The following is a 17,673-nucleotide window of genomic DNA, read 5'->3' as shown; positions in this document are numbered from 1 at the left end:
TCATGTCAACAGTTTGACTACTTGATGTCCAGGAGTAAAGAAGATTTTTAAAGATTGCATTAATTTTAGTGGTTTTGGCCCCACCCCTCAGGTCCCAGGGGGGCAGGGATCATGAAATTCATAATTTTTGTTCCCCTTCAACTATAGATGCTGTATACCAAATTTAGTTGAAATTGGTTCAGTAGTTCCAGAGAAGAAGTTAAAAATGTTCAAAAGTTTACGAACGACGTACGACGAAGGACGACAGACGAAAACGGATAGCAATAGGTGACCTAAAAAAAAGAAGCAGGCGATAGAAAAGTTGAAGTCACGTTTATATCATAAAGTTTGGTTCCTATGAAAGACAAATATAGACTAATAAAGGTGAAAGTTGTAGTTTTCGTTTTGATAATCTTGATGTACATACAGTATAAAGGTTCTGTCATGGAAAAAGCAAAGAGTTCAAGAAAACGATTTTGGAATGTTGTGATCTGAGTTGAGGTTTCATAGCGGGGATGATTCACTACAGTCGCTCAGGTCCTCCGAACAGACATTGTCGTTGTCATATCTATAACGGGAAAATGAACATTGTTAACACAGACTTTTGTTTTTATGTCCATATACATTGTTTAACAAGTAAAGTAGACCACAGGTTACACACCTGTCAATTTCTAGATCCTCCTCGTGCTGAGCGTCTTTCACGCTCTCTAGAAGTTTCCGCCCCCTCGTCTCGGGCAGTTTGATTGACATTGTAGCTACAATGATGGTGGACCCTCCAAACACGATCAGAGGAAGGGCTTCCCCAAAAGTACCATCAGCCTGCAATAAACCAAACTTTTATTCACATTTTTGTTAGTTATCTCGCTCTGGCCTCCACATCCTACAATTGGTTTCTTTGTTGTGTACCGATATAAACAAGAAATTATCTAAATACTGCATCTCAAGAAAAATGTACGGAAGCCCATTGGTGCCACGAAGGAAAAATATTTGATGTGGCTGCCGCCAGATAATTTTCTGGCGGTCGCCAAATATTTATCTGGCGGCCGCTACATAATATTTGGCGACCGCCACATAATTTATCTGGCGTCCGCCAGATAACACTTGGCTTCCTGATGCGCACGCATGTTTTAACGTGAGATTTCAGAAAAAAGTGGATACACCCAAGCACGCTTGGAGTAAGCTGTAGTTTCATTGCAAAACCAACCAAGAATCACATCAATGACATCAATAATATCAGTGTAATTTTTGCGACGAAAAAGATTTTGTCGACATAACACTTCTTTGTTGGTAAACCTCATATGAAAATACAAAGCAGCGGCTGTGTCAACATCCATCTTCTTAACCCAATAAAGATACAATAACACTCACCTTTTGCAAAATAATTTATGTGGCGGCCGCCACATAAAATATTTTTCCTACGTGGTACCAAACGGGCTTCCGTAAAAATGTGATCAACCAACCTATGGGCGGCGGAAAGGGTAAAAAAGACGTTTATGAAAAACTTACAACTAATTTTATAAACATAATGAAATACAAAACAGTCAACCTTAAAAACAAAATCAACAGACTCGTTTGCAAAATCAACAGACTCCGATGCGAAACCAACGATCACCAATGCAAAACCAACGATTATCCACAGAATTATCGCTAGATGGCGTGCCAAAAAAAACATGTATTACCTGAATTAACGCTAGATGGCGTGCAAGTGTTTCTACGTCATCATTATTTTTGTACTTTCAAAGGAACGTAAATGGATCAGGGCCACAATTATAGAGTGAAGGTCAAAAGGCTGAAAAGTAGCACATGTAGGAAATTTGCATGCCTCCCTTTCAATGATAAAAATAAAAACAGCTCATATGTTTGTGAGACTTTCTTGGTATAGAATAAAAATTTAATGTCAAAAGTTTACAATGATTTGCATCAAGGTGCATTTCAATCATAAATTATGCATAGAAATATGTATTGAAATGAGAGGTCATTTGGTTTGTTTACACATTTTAAGCCAAGCGAGAGCTATTCAGAGGTCATGACATCAGAAGTTTATTAATAACCAGGGATTTCCACATTGAACACCCCCCTTTTTATGTGAATATTTATCTGACACATTGCTCTGTCATGTGTTAAAAAATATTTTGGAAATGAATGTTTTTCAAAAAGTTACAAAGAAAACAAAACAAATGTTTTTACTATATAAGTCTATATATGTACATGTAAGCTAATTGTAGTCCGGGTCCAAATCCCACGAAATTGCCTATCAACATCCATTTTGCAGACCTCGGATCGGATAATAGCATCATGTCGGACTTTTAAAATTCAAACATATCAGAGGCAGCAAGACAAACGACTGTAAATATATTACAAGAAACCAGTAGCAGATATTGTTTTTTTCCCAAGAGAAAATTTTTGAAAGAAAAAAATCTCCTTACACTCTTAAAAAAAGTTCATATAAAATTATTTTATTGTGTTCATGCATTACACAATTTGTTGATACATGAAAATTCACTTGGCAAGTTGTACTTTTATCATTTTTGTTTTTCTTTGTACGACTAAGTGAAGTCTATTAAATTTATTTTAGAATAAGTTAATTTAGGAAGCAATCTGATTAAAATCAGATCCTTTGACCCGCTCACATAAATCGCTACTCGTATAGCGATCTGTGTGCGCGGATCAAAGGATCTGCGCACGTGAAAAAAATGATATGGGCTGGATTGTTTTTATTGGGGTGGAACACCCCCCCCCCCCCCCCGAAAAAAACAGGATCTGCGCCTGTACATATATAAATTATATAATACAGAAAAGATAAATGCTCTGAGGAACAGGATGATCAAGATTGGTACTTTTTGCGCAAGGGAAATGATGATATATTTGGGGGGGGGGGGGGGGGGGGGGGGATCGATATCAATAACTCATGAAGTCTCATATGGAACGCCGTCACTGCCTTATAGCAGAACACTAATATTGCATTGTGTCAATCTTCCATTACATTATGTCAACTCTTTATGACATTAACCCACACTACCATTGCATTGTGTCAACCTTCCGTTACATGATGTCAACTCTTTATGACATTAACCCACATTACTATTGCATTGTGTCAACCTTGCATTACATGATGTCAACTCTTTATGACATTAACCCACACTACTATTGCATCGTGTTAACTTTCCTTTACATTATGTCAACTCTTTATGACATTTACACATAGTACAATTATATTTCGTCAACTTGCATTTCATTGTGTTTACTTTTCATGAGATCTTAGTTTTTATTAACTGATGTGAAAAGCTTATGCCATACTGTGCGCACTCTTCTATATTATGTCGATTCACTATTACAGTGACGTTATGCGAACACGGGTATCCTCGGCCTTTATATGAGCATAGCGTTATTTCCGCGTTCCGCAAGCACAAAAAATGGCGGGAGAGAAAACTATCGTAGAGGAGATTCTCAGCGTTTTCGGAATGACATCTTTAAATGAAAACTTTAAGTGACAAATGATTGACAATCTTGAAACGTGCAAAGCCTTAACACTGCGACTGTGAATTAAAGTAACGTCGAAATTCAAGAGTGTTTACTTTAATCTCATAATTAAATAAATCAAATATTAGGAGTCGTACAGCAATCATTTTTTTCTTTTTATTTTGATTTTTTTTTTTAATAAAAGTCTTAAACTTTGTAGGATATTGCATTAGTTTCACAATAAGCTTAGCTGAAAAATTTTTTCTATAAAACTATAAAGCCTGAGAGCTTCTCCGCTTCCCCCCTTGGTCTCTAACCATATACCGTCCCCCTTCCTAGTTCAAGATTCCCATACCCGCCACTGATATGTGCCCATGCATGCTTACTAAGGCATATTCAATTGATTTAGATGAGCGACTGGTAGATTTTTGTAATAGAATTCTGGCTCTGGAATGATAAAAAAAATTACTAACTCCAGTGACGTAGCATCTTTTTTTGAAAGAGGCGGTCAGCAAGAAAAAAAAATCATTTACCCGAAAAAACTTGACAAGCCAAGAAAAAAAATGTCCAAGCCCGGAAATCCTATTTTGGGGAGAGGGGTCCAACTTTGATCAGTCCTATATTTTTCCAGATATATTACATTACCCTTAGTGGATTATACTTCAACAAAAAGTGGGGGTGGGTGCTGTACTCTTTCAATGAACATTGCATTTTCTATAGTAAAGTTATGTCTGGGAAAAGAGGGGGGGTTGATATTATGTGCCTGTAATTTGTCCTAATCAATCAGGACCCCCCCCCCCCCCCCCCTTCTTACCAGTCATTAAAACACTGTCGTCAACATTCATTATATACTAGATATACATGTACAGCTTTGAGATAATGTAAATGTTTTTTAACATCAGGTAATGAACTTTTGGAATCGACATAATAAAGGAGTTAACACAATATAAAGATATTTTTAAATCACATAAGAAAGAGTTGACATAACGTAATTATATATCCACATCATGGAATGGAGTTTTGACATAATGTAATAAAGTATTGATACAATATAAAGGTTTGTTCACATTATGTTATAGACTTTTTACACCAAGTAATAAAGCACTGACATAAAGGTAAGATGTGTTCACCTCACATCATGATGCCCTCGCCGTATAATAAAGATAAATCCATATCACGTAATAATGCTTTGATATAATAGAAATATACACTCTCAAAAAAGGAATGGGCTTTTGACTTCATCTAATGATAAGTTTAATTATAAAACACAATTTACTTGACGTAATACAATTTTGACCTCACATATTAAAGAAATGAAATGATGTAAAGAAAAATTCATTTCACGCAATAAAGTTTTAACACAATGTAAACACATTATCACTTCACATAATGAATTTTTTACTTCAAGTTATGAAGTGCTTACATAATGAAAGGACGTATTTACTTCATGTAATGCAGCATTGACATGATGTTAAGATATATTTACATCATCTCATAAAAAATGGACATAACGTAAAGATATGTTCGCATCACGTAATGGTAAATTGACATAATAAATGCATAGTTGTATGCTATAAGGCAGTGATGGCGTTCCATAGTCTCACAAGATTTTGGTAACTTGTTGATTAAACATGAATTAGAATGTTTGACAATAAATCTGGAAAACATATTCGAAAGGATAGTTTTAATTTTATTCAAAAGTTTACTATGCGTTTCTTTTTCCTTTCAGTATAGTTGAAACCGTAAAAGAAATTCAGGGCGGATCCAGCAATTTTCGAAAGCTCGGTCCCCCAGCACTCATGCATAGAATCACAACATGACCACTTGAAGTCCGTAACTACATATATTTCTAAGAAAGGGGGCTCCAAAAACTGTTGACAAGCAAAAAAAAAAAAAAACTTTTGCACCACACTCTAAAGTCCTTCTTTGGGGGTAGAGGGGGCTTTCTGTAACTGCATTATATACTTTTATTTATGCTTGAATCTGCGTATTTTCCGGCAATAAAAAGTGTGGAGGGAGCTTCCAAATAAAAATATTAATTAAAACTACAGCAAAAGATTATTCTCAGAAAAAATGAATCCCCTCCATCTGCATTTTTTTTGCATGTTACTTGTGAGTGGTCGGAACTCTTAGCCGGGGTTGGGAAGGTACACGGAGGAAGGTGCGCAAAAATCTACAGATCTACAGAGCAGAGCGGACAAAGATTTTTCATTATTTCAAAATATTAGACTTATTCTATATTACAGAAATTTTTCTCTCTATGTACAAAATGAAAGGGGAATCCAACCACCGGAACCCCCCCTTCTGGATCCGCCAATGAAATTTACACTGTAGGGCTACAAGGATGAGACTTAATTGTACTCCTGTACAAGGTGTGGTGGCATCTTTGCCATGGTATGCGCAGTAGACCTTGTCCCATGTGCATTTTGCCTAATTTCTCCCCCCCCCCAAAAAAAGATATAGATACACACATCTTGCCTTAATTTCTTTTCTTTATGAATATTTTAAAGTACTCAAGTCATTCCCTAAAATATTCACAGGGTCAATCTAATAGATAAAAATGGGTACATAATGTACTATATACCGGTAGTATATGATCCCTTATTAAATGTATTCCAATAATTATACTAGTACAAATAATTTCGATACCGATAATATATTCTACAATACATTCCGAGGTTTACCAATTGGATCCTGAGAAGTACAAAAGTAATGATAACGTAAAAAAAAAAACTTGCACGCCATCTAGCGTTAATTCAGGTAATATATGTTTTTTTGCCGACCATCTAGCGACAATTCAGTGAATAATTGTTGGTTTTGCATTGGTGATCGTTGGTTTCGCATTGGAGTCTGTTGATTTTGCAAACGAGTCTGTTGATTTTGTTTTTAAGGTTGTCTGTTTTGTACTTCATTATGTTTATAAAATTAGTTTTTAGTTTTGCATAAACGTCTTTTTTATCCTTTCCGCCGCCCATACCAACCCCAATATATTTCTGTAAACAGCCAGTAACAAACGTTATAAGTAATAGTATACTAGCTTTTAAAAATTGGAAATTTGTCAAAGTACACTTTTTCATCTAAAGAGAAAAGTTCTCCGTTCATTGTGTTTAAATATTACCTTTCTTTCTCGCTCTAAACATATATGTATAATAATGATAATGAAAACAAGCATTGATCAATGACGGAAAATGTAACTTCATTAATATATGATTTACTATATTTCATATGCCATTAGTTGACCGTTATTTGTTTTATTTTCTTTCAAAAAAGTGAATCTTTTTCTTTCAACATTAGTCGCCCACGTAGCGCAGTTGTTATAGCGTCTGCTCTAGAGCCGCGAAGTAAGTAGTTGATCCTTACGTCGTGGGTTCAAATCCCGCTGTGGGACGTGGAGACCGGTCCTTCGGATGAGACCATATAAACCAAGGTCCCTTGTCGCAATAGGTGCTGGCACAAAAAATGCCTCCCTGCTCAATTGCCGTAAGTGCCGAGTATAGGAGAAAATTTGCAGCTCTCCATCGGCAAGTGGTGGTGTCTCCATATGAGTGAAAAATTCTTGAGAGGGAAGTTAAACAACATACAATCAATCAACAATTCATGATAATATGATTTTTAAGGCTGTTTTTATAAGTGGTATTTTAATTTTTGTGTAGTTTTGGTTTACCAGTGAAATGTTAAAAATTGACAAACTTTGTTTAAATACTAGTAAGAAGTATAACCTTCCCCATAGTTTATTTAAATAGAAATGAAAGGCGCAATCAAGAAAATAAAAAGTTTACTTCCATGGAGATTTAAAGTGAGAGAACCCCCCCCCCCCCCCCTCACTGTTTCAAGTGTACTCATTGAAATAAGAAATAATTTTAAAAAAATTTATCAAACTACCTAAAAATGTACGAATGATTGATGAAAATAATCATTGATCAATGAAAGTCATCTCAGGAAATTTGCAGAACAAATACTGAGTATACAATTAATACGTGAATTCTATTTCTGAAAATTGGGTTAAATTTAAAGTTAAAATCGACAAATAAAATATTTGCTTTAAAAAGTATTTTTAAAAAAATACTCATATTTATAAAGGACTATAGAATGACTACAGTCCAGTCCAAGTACCGTCTCGGCGTTATAGTGTAGCTGACAGGATGTCAGATTCGGAATCGTAATGGTCAATTCCAAAAATTGTAAATTCGTCATACGTATTTGTATCAAGTTTTTGTCAAATGCGATTGGAATGAATTGGTAAGAATAAAACCTAAAGGAGGGCCATTTCAAGACCTTGTCCTTTGGGCATATTACTGCTTGTCAATAAATATGCAAAAATAATTAATTTCTATGCAGGTATCAACAAGTTTGCAAGAATAGCTCGCAATCATACTAACAAAGTGGTATACATAGGGAGAGATAGTTGCCCCCAGCCTTGCTCCAATTCCACAGAAACCAAGAACGAAGCTTCTGACCACTGTAGGGAACAGTTCTCCTGTGTAAATGTAGATCTCACCGAACGCTGCCGAGATCCCAAACTTCCCCACCATCGCAAACGCGACTAAGAGCCACGTCAAAGCTAGAAATAAAGTCAACAACAGGCCCACGGGCCTTGTAAGTAACCTGATTATCATCTAACAACTTTCCAACAAATAAACATAAATATTAGAGCCCACCCACCCATACATAGCTCACTGGTTTAATACACAGGAGCAGAGGAAAAGATTTTCAAACAATTCATGCATTTGCAAGATATAATCATTAGAGACCCGCCATAGTACCAGAACCCCTTACCCTGGGGTCATGAATTTCACAATTTTCGTAGAGGACTCAATGCTTATTACAATCATTCGAACAATTTGGCTGCTTGGTGTCCAGGGGTAAAGAAGAGGATTTTTTAAAGTTTGTATTAATTTTGCCCCACCCTTCAGCCCCCATCTACCGAAGGGGGGGGAGGGGACAGGAGCCATGAATTTTACAGTTGTTGTTCTTTTTAAAACAAAGATGCTGAAATTGGTTGAAACTGGTTTATAGAAGAAGCTGAAAATGTTAAAATGTTAACACACAACGCACGACGACGGACAAAAAAGGATAGCAATAGGTCACCTGAGTGACTCAGGTGACCTAATAAAATGTGGGCTACCTGAAAAAGAACCCACAGGTAAAAGCACTTGGGTTAGCACTATCTCCAACGATTGCGTACCACGGCAATTACAAATAAAATATGAGTTGAATGTTTAAAATATATTACGTGGCATGTGTTATTCAATAAAATGATTGTTTCAGCTTTCAATATTTTTATATCATTTCAAAAGTGACCGATAGTAACAGACTTACAGGAATCGAAGAAAAGAGTTGGTAAAATGGAAAGCAAACACCCGAATCCACTGCCAAACATGACTACAAGGTGCATGGGTTTCCTGCCAGTTTTGTTCATCAGAAAACACAGCGAGTATCCCAGGGCTTCCACGGTCACGCCGATGGCAAAGTTAATATACAAGTTACCAGCAAGTTTGCCCATGTTCAAGGTAAGTCCATAGTATATAAAGGAGATGACAAACCTTGGAAGAAAATAAAAACCATAAAGGAAGGTGTAAAAATAGTGAATTGTATGTTTTATTGCATAAATGATGCGATTTCGGGTCCTTGTCTGTAACATAACAGTATTTTTACCAGTTAGAAAACATTATGATGGAACGAAGCAATAGTTTTCGGGATTTGAGAAGATCCTTAAGAATTTTTAGAATCCCTTCATCTTTCCCTATCTTTATGTCAGAGAGGTCTTTGTTAAATTCCACGTGGTTTGCTTTGGCGACGTTTCGCAAAATTGCCAAGGCCTCTGTGTATCTTTTCCTAGAAACCAACCACCGAGGAGATTCTGGCAACACTTTAGGCCTGAAAAATGCAACGCAATATGTCATCTCATTATATAGGATATCCAAATATTACAGATCTAAGAGAGAGTATCTCTTTCTCTCGATTGAAAAATACAATAAAATGTTTCTAATAACATTCTAGGTACGAAACTGTGGTACTTTGATACTTACCACCAATATAACAACGGTATGGCCATGGGAACAGCTAGTGTGAGCTGTAACCACTTCCAGTCTCTGATTAAAAACCCCAGTAAAAGCAGCAGAAACTCCCCCAGACAATACACCAGAAGTATGCAGGTACCCGCCAAAATTCGGTTCTTTGGTCCAACAAACTCCATGGCTGTTTAAAGCACATATTATAGATATATTATAGATATTATATGTGTGAAAAGATCACGTATCTTTAATTCTGAACATCAAAAGGCAAGAGGATACCCACCTATGATAAAAGCGGCCATGTAAAGACAGTTTCCGCAAAATCCATCAAAGAATCGACAGACTGCGAACATGTAAATGTTGGTGGAGAAAGGCATAGCTATGTTGGCAAGGAAGGTCAGAGTTGTACTTATACATACCATGTATCGACGACCCACTCTGCAGAAACAAACTTTACACAATATCATATACATATACAGTGTATAGCGTATTGTATCCCTACCTACTTTCTGATGAAAACAGAAAGTTGATATAAATGTGTAAACAGAACAGCCCAGGTTTTCTAGTCCTTGTTCCTTACAGAGTTTAATTTTCTGTTCTTTGAATGGATTCAAAGTACAATTGAAACCGATATTGATTGATTGATTTCATGTTGTTTAACATCCTTCTCGAGAATTTTTTCACTCATATGGAGACGCCACCTCTTGCCGGTAGAGAGCTGCAAATTTTGTCTAATGCTCGGCACTCATGGCCTTTGAGCAGTGAGGGGTCATTTTCGTGCCAGCATCTAGTGCGATACGGGACCTCGGTTTATACGGTCTCATCCGAAGGACCGATTTCTACGTCCCATAGTGGGATTCGAACCCGCGACGTAAGGATCAACTCCTTACTTCGCGACACTAGAGAAGACACTCTAACCACTGCGCCTCGACGAAACCGATATTGAAGCAGGATAAGAAGGGGAAACAGAATCTGAATATTAAAAACATAAATCCAAAGGCATTTACATCAACTGTCTTAGTTAATTATAAAGTTCCTTACAGAACTTTTACCTATGTCGATCACTTACATGTCTCCAAGAGGAACAAAAACAATAGTTGACACTACGGTACCAATGAAATAGGCCATCACTGCATGGGACCCCATCAGTTTCCGGTCACAAACCAAGTTAAACTGAAGAAATGTGACAACAATGCATGAATTTCTGGTTGCAGGCCAGTTTAAACTAAAACGAGTTAGAATTGAGTATTGTGACACCTTAATACATATATTCCTCAAAGAACAATTCTAATCTGATAACCAAAAATACAACTCTGTTCTCCTTTAGAAGTGGAGGAAATTCAGTTCACAAAAGGATATTACAGACATTTTTGAAAAAAAATGTGTTTGTGAAACATTGATGCCCCCGTATTGCAGCTTTTGGCGAAGGTTAAAGTTTCTCAAATTAAGTCAAACTCCAAGGTTTAGAGATGAAATATATTGTTACCTAAAAAGAAAGTCTCTTAAGGTATACCTTTACTCAGATGACTGAAAATTCCACTGATAAGAACGGAAAACCACCTATTGCACATTTTACATCTATAATTCTTGTGTTAAATTTCAATTTGAAATAACTAGGTCAATGACCTACTTTTCTTGCTAGTGGCCCCTGAGTATTTCTCGAGAAATACCTCAATTTTTCACACTATGACCCATTTTTTCTTCATTCACAAAATATTACAAGCAAAACACTTTAAATAATGAAATATTATAGCATTGGAACAGTGTTGCTCCATATAAAAAAAACGATCAGAGTTTGGGCCATAAACTTGATAATTATTACAGTCCGAATTTCCTCTGTTGTCTTTATATTTCCCCGCATTTTTAATTGCATATTTAAAAAATCTGACTGATAAGAACTCTAAATTATTTATAGCCTCGTATTACCTTTGTTGCCATTATTCTCATGGTATTAACATTATATGGGGTCAATGATCAAATTATTGAGATATGTTGCCTAAAATAGTTTTTGTTAATAATTTTGAATTTCTTTATTTGATAGCATAATCAATTATTTGAAATAATTTATGAGCTTTAAGACATATAAAATTTGCAAAATGATGTCTAAATATACATATAACATATATATAAAATTTGCAAAATGATGTCTAAATATACATATAGCCTTTGTGATTAATATTGCAAGAAATAAAAGATTTTGACAAAAATGAAAAATGAAAAATTTAGTCCGAATTTCCTCTGCATTACCATACATTGACTTTTGTTCCTGTATATTTTCTTCAAATAATAAAATATGAAATTTTTAAATTGAAATTGAGTTAATACTTAGTAATTTTATCCATTTAGAACAAATTTTGATAAAACATATTATACTTTATGAAATTTCCTTTCTGTTTTCTAAAACCTGAGTAAACGTCATCCTTAATAAATATACCTTTGAAATATAATTTAAGACCAAGCGGTAACCACTAATAAAGTTATGACCAGCAAAGTTAAAGTTTCTTTAAATGTAGGTCAACCTCCAAGATCAAGGTCAAGAGGTCAAATTTAAGGTATCCAGGGGAAGGTCTTGTCAAAAGAGCACACATTTAAAATATTAAAGTCCTAATATCAGCTGTTCAAATTTTACTGCCAAGGTTAAAGTTTTTCAGAAATAGGTTAAACGTCTGCGTCAAGTTGAAAAGGTCAATATTGTTGGTATCAAAAGGATTAATTTTTTTAAGCAGGTCAATTCAAAGGTCAAGGTCAAAAATATTTATACACATGGATAGGCCTTGTCAAAATAAATACACTTGTTAAGTATAAGAGCTCTAGCTTGTGATAAACCTTTCTTCTGATTCCACCAAATTTGGACTAGACTTTGGAGTTTGACCCACTTTTACCAAAACATTCCAGAACTTTAACATTAGCCATAGCTTTTGAATAGTTGGTGTTATGGTCTTCATACTTCACATGTGTCTGTGTATTCACTGTGACAAGACCTTTAATTGGTTTAAAAATATTTTACCTTGACCTTAGAGTTTGACCTCCTTGTTAAAAACTTCAACCTTGACCATGCATTTGAACCTTTAGTACTCGGGCTTTTATATTTTATATGTGTATTCCTATTGATATGACTGATAATTTTGACCTTTGATCTTGGAGTTTGAATTGCACTTGAGAAACTTCAAAGCTATAAGCTGTCATATGGGGCATCAGTGTTTCGCAAAGACATCTTCTTCTACCTGTGAATTGACTGTACTTTGGAACATAGATGTGTCGTACACCCAGTCATTGCACTTTTCCGAGGAGGCGTTAGATACCACCAAGCATTCCTCATAGTCACCGTCTAGATTTCTTGGTATTGTCCGGTTGATTAACTGCTGGTGATTTTCATTTTGTATTTTGTAAGTGTCATTGTCTAAACCTGGGATCCTACACCTGTATTAAATAGAATATATTTTTCATGTGACTAATAAAAATCTAAATAGCTCTGCTAAATTAAATTATCTTTTCGTAAACAAGAAAGACTTTTAAAACTTTCCGGTATTTCAGTGTAAACTAGAGGTACCTCCCGTCTCACATAATGTCAAAGTCCATGTTTTGCTCCGGGAGACGCGAAAAAAAAAAGTGTCAGATCAGTAAGTAAAATAGGAGGTCACAAGGGCATTATGTAACAAAGATTCTGTTAAAGTTTCCTAAATCGATTCAGTGGTACAGGAGGAGTTGCGGATAAGGGATGGGTACCCCTCAATATTGTAGAAAGAATAGTCGTGTCCATTTTTTTTTTTTTTTTTTTTTTTTTTTTTTTGCTCTGGGAAACTCAAAATATGTGTCCGCTCAAAAATTAAAAAAAAATTACATGATGGCACATTGTATAACAAATATTCTGTGAAAGTATCATTAAATTCTATTCAGTGGTATAGAAGGAGTTGCAGATCAGAGATAGGTACCCCAAAGCGTAACAAACGGACGGACGGATGGACATCTTGATTACTATATACCCTCTCACTTTTCAAGATGGGGGAGGCTATAAATATCGAGGTTATTGAATTTCAACCTTTATCGAATGACTTTGATTGGAAAATAATTTGCCAGTAAAATCTTAATTACTTGAAATTTTGAATACAATTTAATGAAACGTTAAAATTTTGAATATTTATATTTTTTGACGCGAAGGAGGTGTAAATGTTGCGATATTATGAGAAAGTAATGGTGACCTGATAGGGCTATTTGCACAAGCTCACAACACGCAATCACGCTTTCAAACAATATGCTGTCACGCTATACTACACAACACGCAGTCGCGATAACACGCTCTCAAGCAACACGCCATCGCACTAACACACAACAAGCCGTCGATCGCGAGTTGTGTGCTAGCACGACGGTGTGTTGTGCGAACTTGTGTTTGAGCGACGGCTTGTTTTTTCTGAACGCGCTTATGACCCTATCCGGACACCATAGATAGTAGTACGCCATCAAATGTTAAGGTGGAATGCCACACCAATTTTTTATTCTATAAATCTTTGAGGCATCCCTTTTAAACGGTAGTTTCAGCATTGAAAGGCCGATATCAGCTCTGAATTATCTTCTATGAATTTTTTTAGTATTTTTTTTTCAAAGAAAATGAAAAAATTTAAGTTGTTTTCGAGTTAAAAGTTTGCTATAAATGAATGCATCATATGAATATCTAATAAAATACGTAAAGAAAAGCTGGTTAGACTTTTTAATTTTTTTTAATAAAAAATTATTTATGAAAATAGAATACATTATTTGTAAATATTTTTTAAACCTATGGTTAAAAACACCATCGAATTAGTCACAACTGAGGACAATATGTTTGTCAATCATATTTTAAAAAGAAATTGAAACGAAACTGAGAAATTTTAGAGAAATTAATTTTTTTAATATTTGGACTAACCCGATCAAAATTAAATTTATGGCCTCTTCATGTATTTACAATAAAGAAATCTATTTTATTGTCAGGTTCAATAATGTTTTAACCTAAATTACGCCTAATCAGACTAGTGTATTTGGGGAAATGTTATTTATTTCCATTAATTGTACAATTATGGTTGGGATCGGTTTAATTTTGATCGAGATTGGTCAAAATAAAAAAAAAAATAATTTCTCTAAAATTTGGCCATTTCGTTTCAATTTCTTTTATATGTACGATTAACAAACATGTTCTCCCCAGTTGTGTCTGGTTTTAAGAAGTTTTTAACCACAAGTTTAAAAGATATTCACAAATTATGTGTTTTATTTTCATAAATATTTTTCTATCTAAAAATTTGTAACATCTATACAGCTTTTCTTTACATATTTTATTAGGTATTCATGTGATGCATTCATTTACAGCAAAATTTTTACAAGAAAGCATCTAATTTGTTGTAAATAATTTTTTTAATTTTCTTTGAAAAAGTACAAAAAAATTCATATAAAATAATTAAAAGCTAATGTCGGCCTTTCAGTGCTAAAACCATTGTTTAAAAAGGTTGACTCAGAGATCTATAAATTAAAAAGTTGGTGTGGCATTCCTCCTTAAATCAAGCAAGTTACCAGATTTTATTTCTGTGTCCACTTTTCTTTTAATCCTTAATATTTTAAGTAGTGCTTTAAAGGCCGAGGGGTTCTGGATTAGGGGCGATCAGTGTATTTTGTTATCTGACCATTTTACAGGGCATTGGTTGTCTTTGTATGCCAACCTTCACGGTTAATTGTCAGACTTCATTCGTGTTAGACCAATCGTTTGTTCCCGGCATTTATTTAAACTTGTATTTGACAGACTAATATACACTACTGTAATGACACTTTGATTCCGCAAGATAAATATTATCATATCCATTTACAATTTAACATTTATCCCCCTTCAACGTAAACCAAACAAAGAGGTTTATTTTGTAGTTAGAAAATCACGACATGTATGTTTTACAAATAAATTACATGTATCTAAAATAGAATTTAAACTTTTCTGGCCCAGTGGTTCTTGAGAAGATTTTAAAAGTTTTTCCCATATATTTCTATGTGAAATGTGAAACTTGGACTCCCTGTTGTGGTCCTGCCCTATCCCCAGGGGTCATGATTTGAACAATTTAGAATCTACACTACCCCAGGATGCTTCCACATACGTTTCAGCTTTTCTGGCCCAGTGGTTCTTGAGAAGAAGATTTTTTAAAGTTTTTTCTTATATATTTCTATGTAAAACTTGGATTCCCTATTGTGGCCCTGCCCTACCCCCGGGGTTAATGATTTGAAAAATTTAGAATCTACATTATTCAAGGATCATTCCACATAAGTTTCAGCTTTTCTGGTCCAGTGGTTCTTGAGAAGAAGATTTTTTAATGACCCCACCCTATTTTTGTATTTTCTTGATTATCTCCCTTGAAAGGGAACTTGGCTCTTGATTTTAACAATTTAAATTTTCCTTTACCCATTGATTCTTTGTGCAAAGTTTTGTTAAAATTTACCAAGTGGTTCTTGAGAAGAAGTTGAAAATGTGAAAAGTTTACAGACGGACGGGGGGACAGACAGACAGACGAACGGACGGACGGCGGACAATAGGCGATCAGAAAAGCTCACTTGAGCTTTCAGTTCAGGTGAGATAAAAAGGAAAAGGATTCCAGATAAAAATCGTAATCCCAAAATAATTTGATAAAGTGCACACTTGTAATTACTGTCAAAAATCACCTATAGTTAGCCCTGACCGAATTATAATCTTATTTGTGACTACATGCACATTAAAAAAAATGTTTTTGTCATTCATTATGTCATAGCATGCATGGGTATTCAAGCATTACATAACAAAATTTGTGATAACATCATGGGATTCAAACAAATATTTGTACACTATATAATAATATGTAAAAAAAGAAGTCCATATGAACAATATTGAACTTTAAAAAAAACTAACTTTGCTTTATTGTGTCTGATCTGCTTTCTTGGGGGAGAGAGAAAAGGGGGAAAAGAAGAGAGCTATATCGTTTTAGCATTGCAATGAAACGCTTAATATTATAAATTTTTGCTTTAATTAATAGTCGACATTCTCAACCGCTTATAGAAATCATGGCTTATTAAAAGAATTATATCTTTTAACGATTAAGAATTTCGACTATTAATACAATAATTTATAACAAGCGTTGATACTTCTATCATTAGAATGTGTTTTATCGTTAGCGATTGCCAAAGCCCTCCGTTTTCTGTTGATCGAATTACATGTATATAGAACTGTACGTTTGATTTTGTCTAGTTTCCCAAATAAATTCAAAAACATATTTTGAAGTTTTTTTTTAAAAAAATCTGGAGGTGGGTCCGGAAGAACTGTAAAAAAGTTGAAAAGAATTGGTTTAACCAGTGTTCTGAGCACTCTAACCAGTCGGTGTGATAAACCGAAAGAACCAACCTTGAATACGCTTTCTGGCAGCTTGTAACGTTTCCTCATAATATAGAGTTTGAATTTACCATCATGGTTTCACATTTTTTTTCTTTTGTCTTACTCTCTTGACCACAGCCCTTTTTTGCACCAAGCCATATAGCTTGTCTTTTTCAAAACTATAGTTCTAGCCCATAGCAAAAAAATTAGTATTACATCAAAATTAAGTTGGTATACTAGTATTGGGGATTAGATGGCGCAACAACTGAGTAAGAACATCTCAGTAATTCTCAGCTGTGAACCTTACACTTTATAAGATTGGGTTCATTTTAACTCGCTTACCTGTGCCTCTGGAGTCCAACAAGAAAATTGGTCACAGGTGAGCTAAACGAATTAAATATGACCGGCAAAAATAACACGATGTACAACCGCCTCTGGTAATTCCCAAAATTTCCAAATCCTCTAATTAACTCGTCATATTCCATTTTGGTCCCGTTCGTCTGCAGATTCAAGGTGCTTTACACTCTACAATAATTTTTTTATTCGAAAAATTTAAATGCCCTATACTTTTTCCGGATGGTAACACTCTCTAATGACATTCAAAAGAAGCGATACTAATCTTGTATATTCATTGTCTGATTTGGGAGCATTTATAGACATGATTAGGCATATTAAATCTCTGTTAACTTATATGAAATAGATGCTTTAATGTTCTTGAAAAGTTACTTGTTAATGTTAAATGTATTCTACGTCGAGTAACTCTGCGACGTTGAACTATATGGTAAACTTTGTTAATTTTTCCGTCTCGCTCCTGGGCTTTAACTTTTCAAATATTTCTGAAGAGTTAATCCTTTCAAAAGACAATAAAATTGG

At 34.8% G+C, this 17,673-nt stretch overlaps 1 protein-coding gene across 1 annotated transcript; it reads right to left on the bottom strand.

Annotated features, from left to right (window-relative positions):
* Positions 1-312: 312 nt before the first annotated feature.
* LOC134258409 (organic cation transporter protein-like) lies at positions 313-17,373 on the bottom strand. The gene is made up of 10 exons (XM_062740946.1): positions 17,143-17,373; positions 12,677-12,872; positions 10,522-10,625; positions 9,736-9,890; positions 9,468-9,636; positions 9,094-9,315; positions 8,758-8,981; positions 7,818-7,999; positions 641-798; positions 313-547 (listed from the first exon to the last, which is right to left on the bottom strand). Exons 1-10 carry the CDS (start codon positions 17,283-17,285, stop codon positions 484-486), a joined length of 1,617 nt encoding a protein of 538 aa, XP_062596930.1. The 5' UTR covers positions 17,286-17,373; the 3' UTR covers positions 313-483.
* Positions 17,374-17,673: the final 300 nt, after the last annotated feature.

This window comes from Saccostrea cucullata, unplaced genomic scaffold (genome assembly GCF_032062105.1).
Source record: "Saccostrea cucullata isolate Sc308-1 unplaced genomic scaffold, CSIRO_AGI_Scuc_v1 ctg4, whole genome shotgun sequence".
Lineage (NCBI taxonomy): Eukaryota > Metazoa > Mollusca > Bivalvia > Ostreida > Ostreidae > Saccostrea > Saccostrea cuccullata.
Note: the sequence above shows the minus strand (reverse complement) of the source record. Positions and strands in the feature narration are given on the sequence as shown.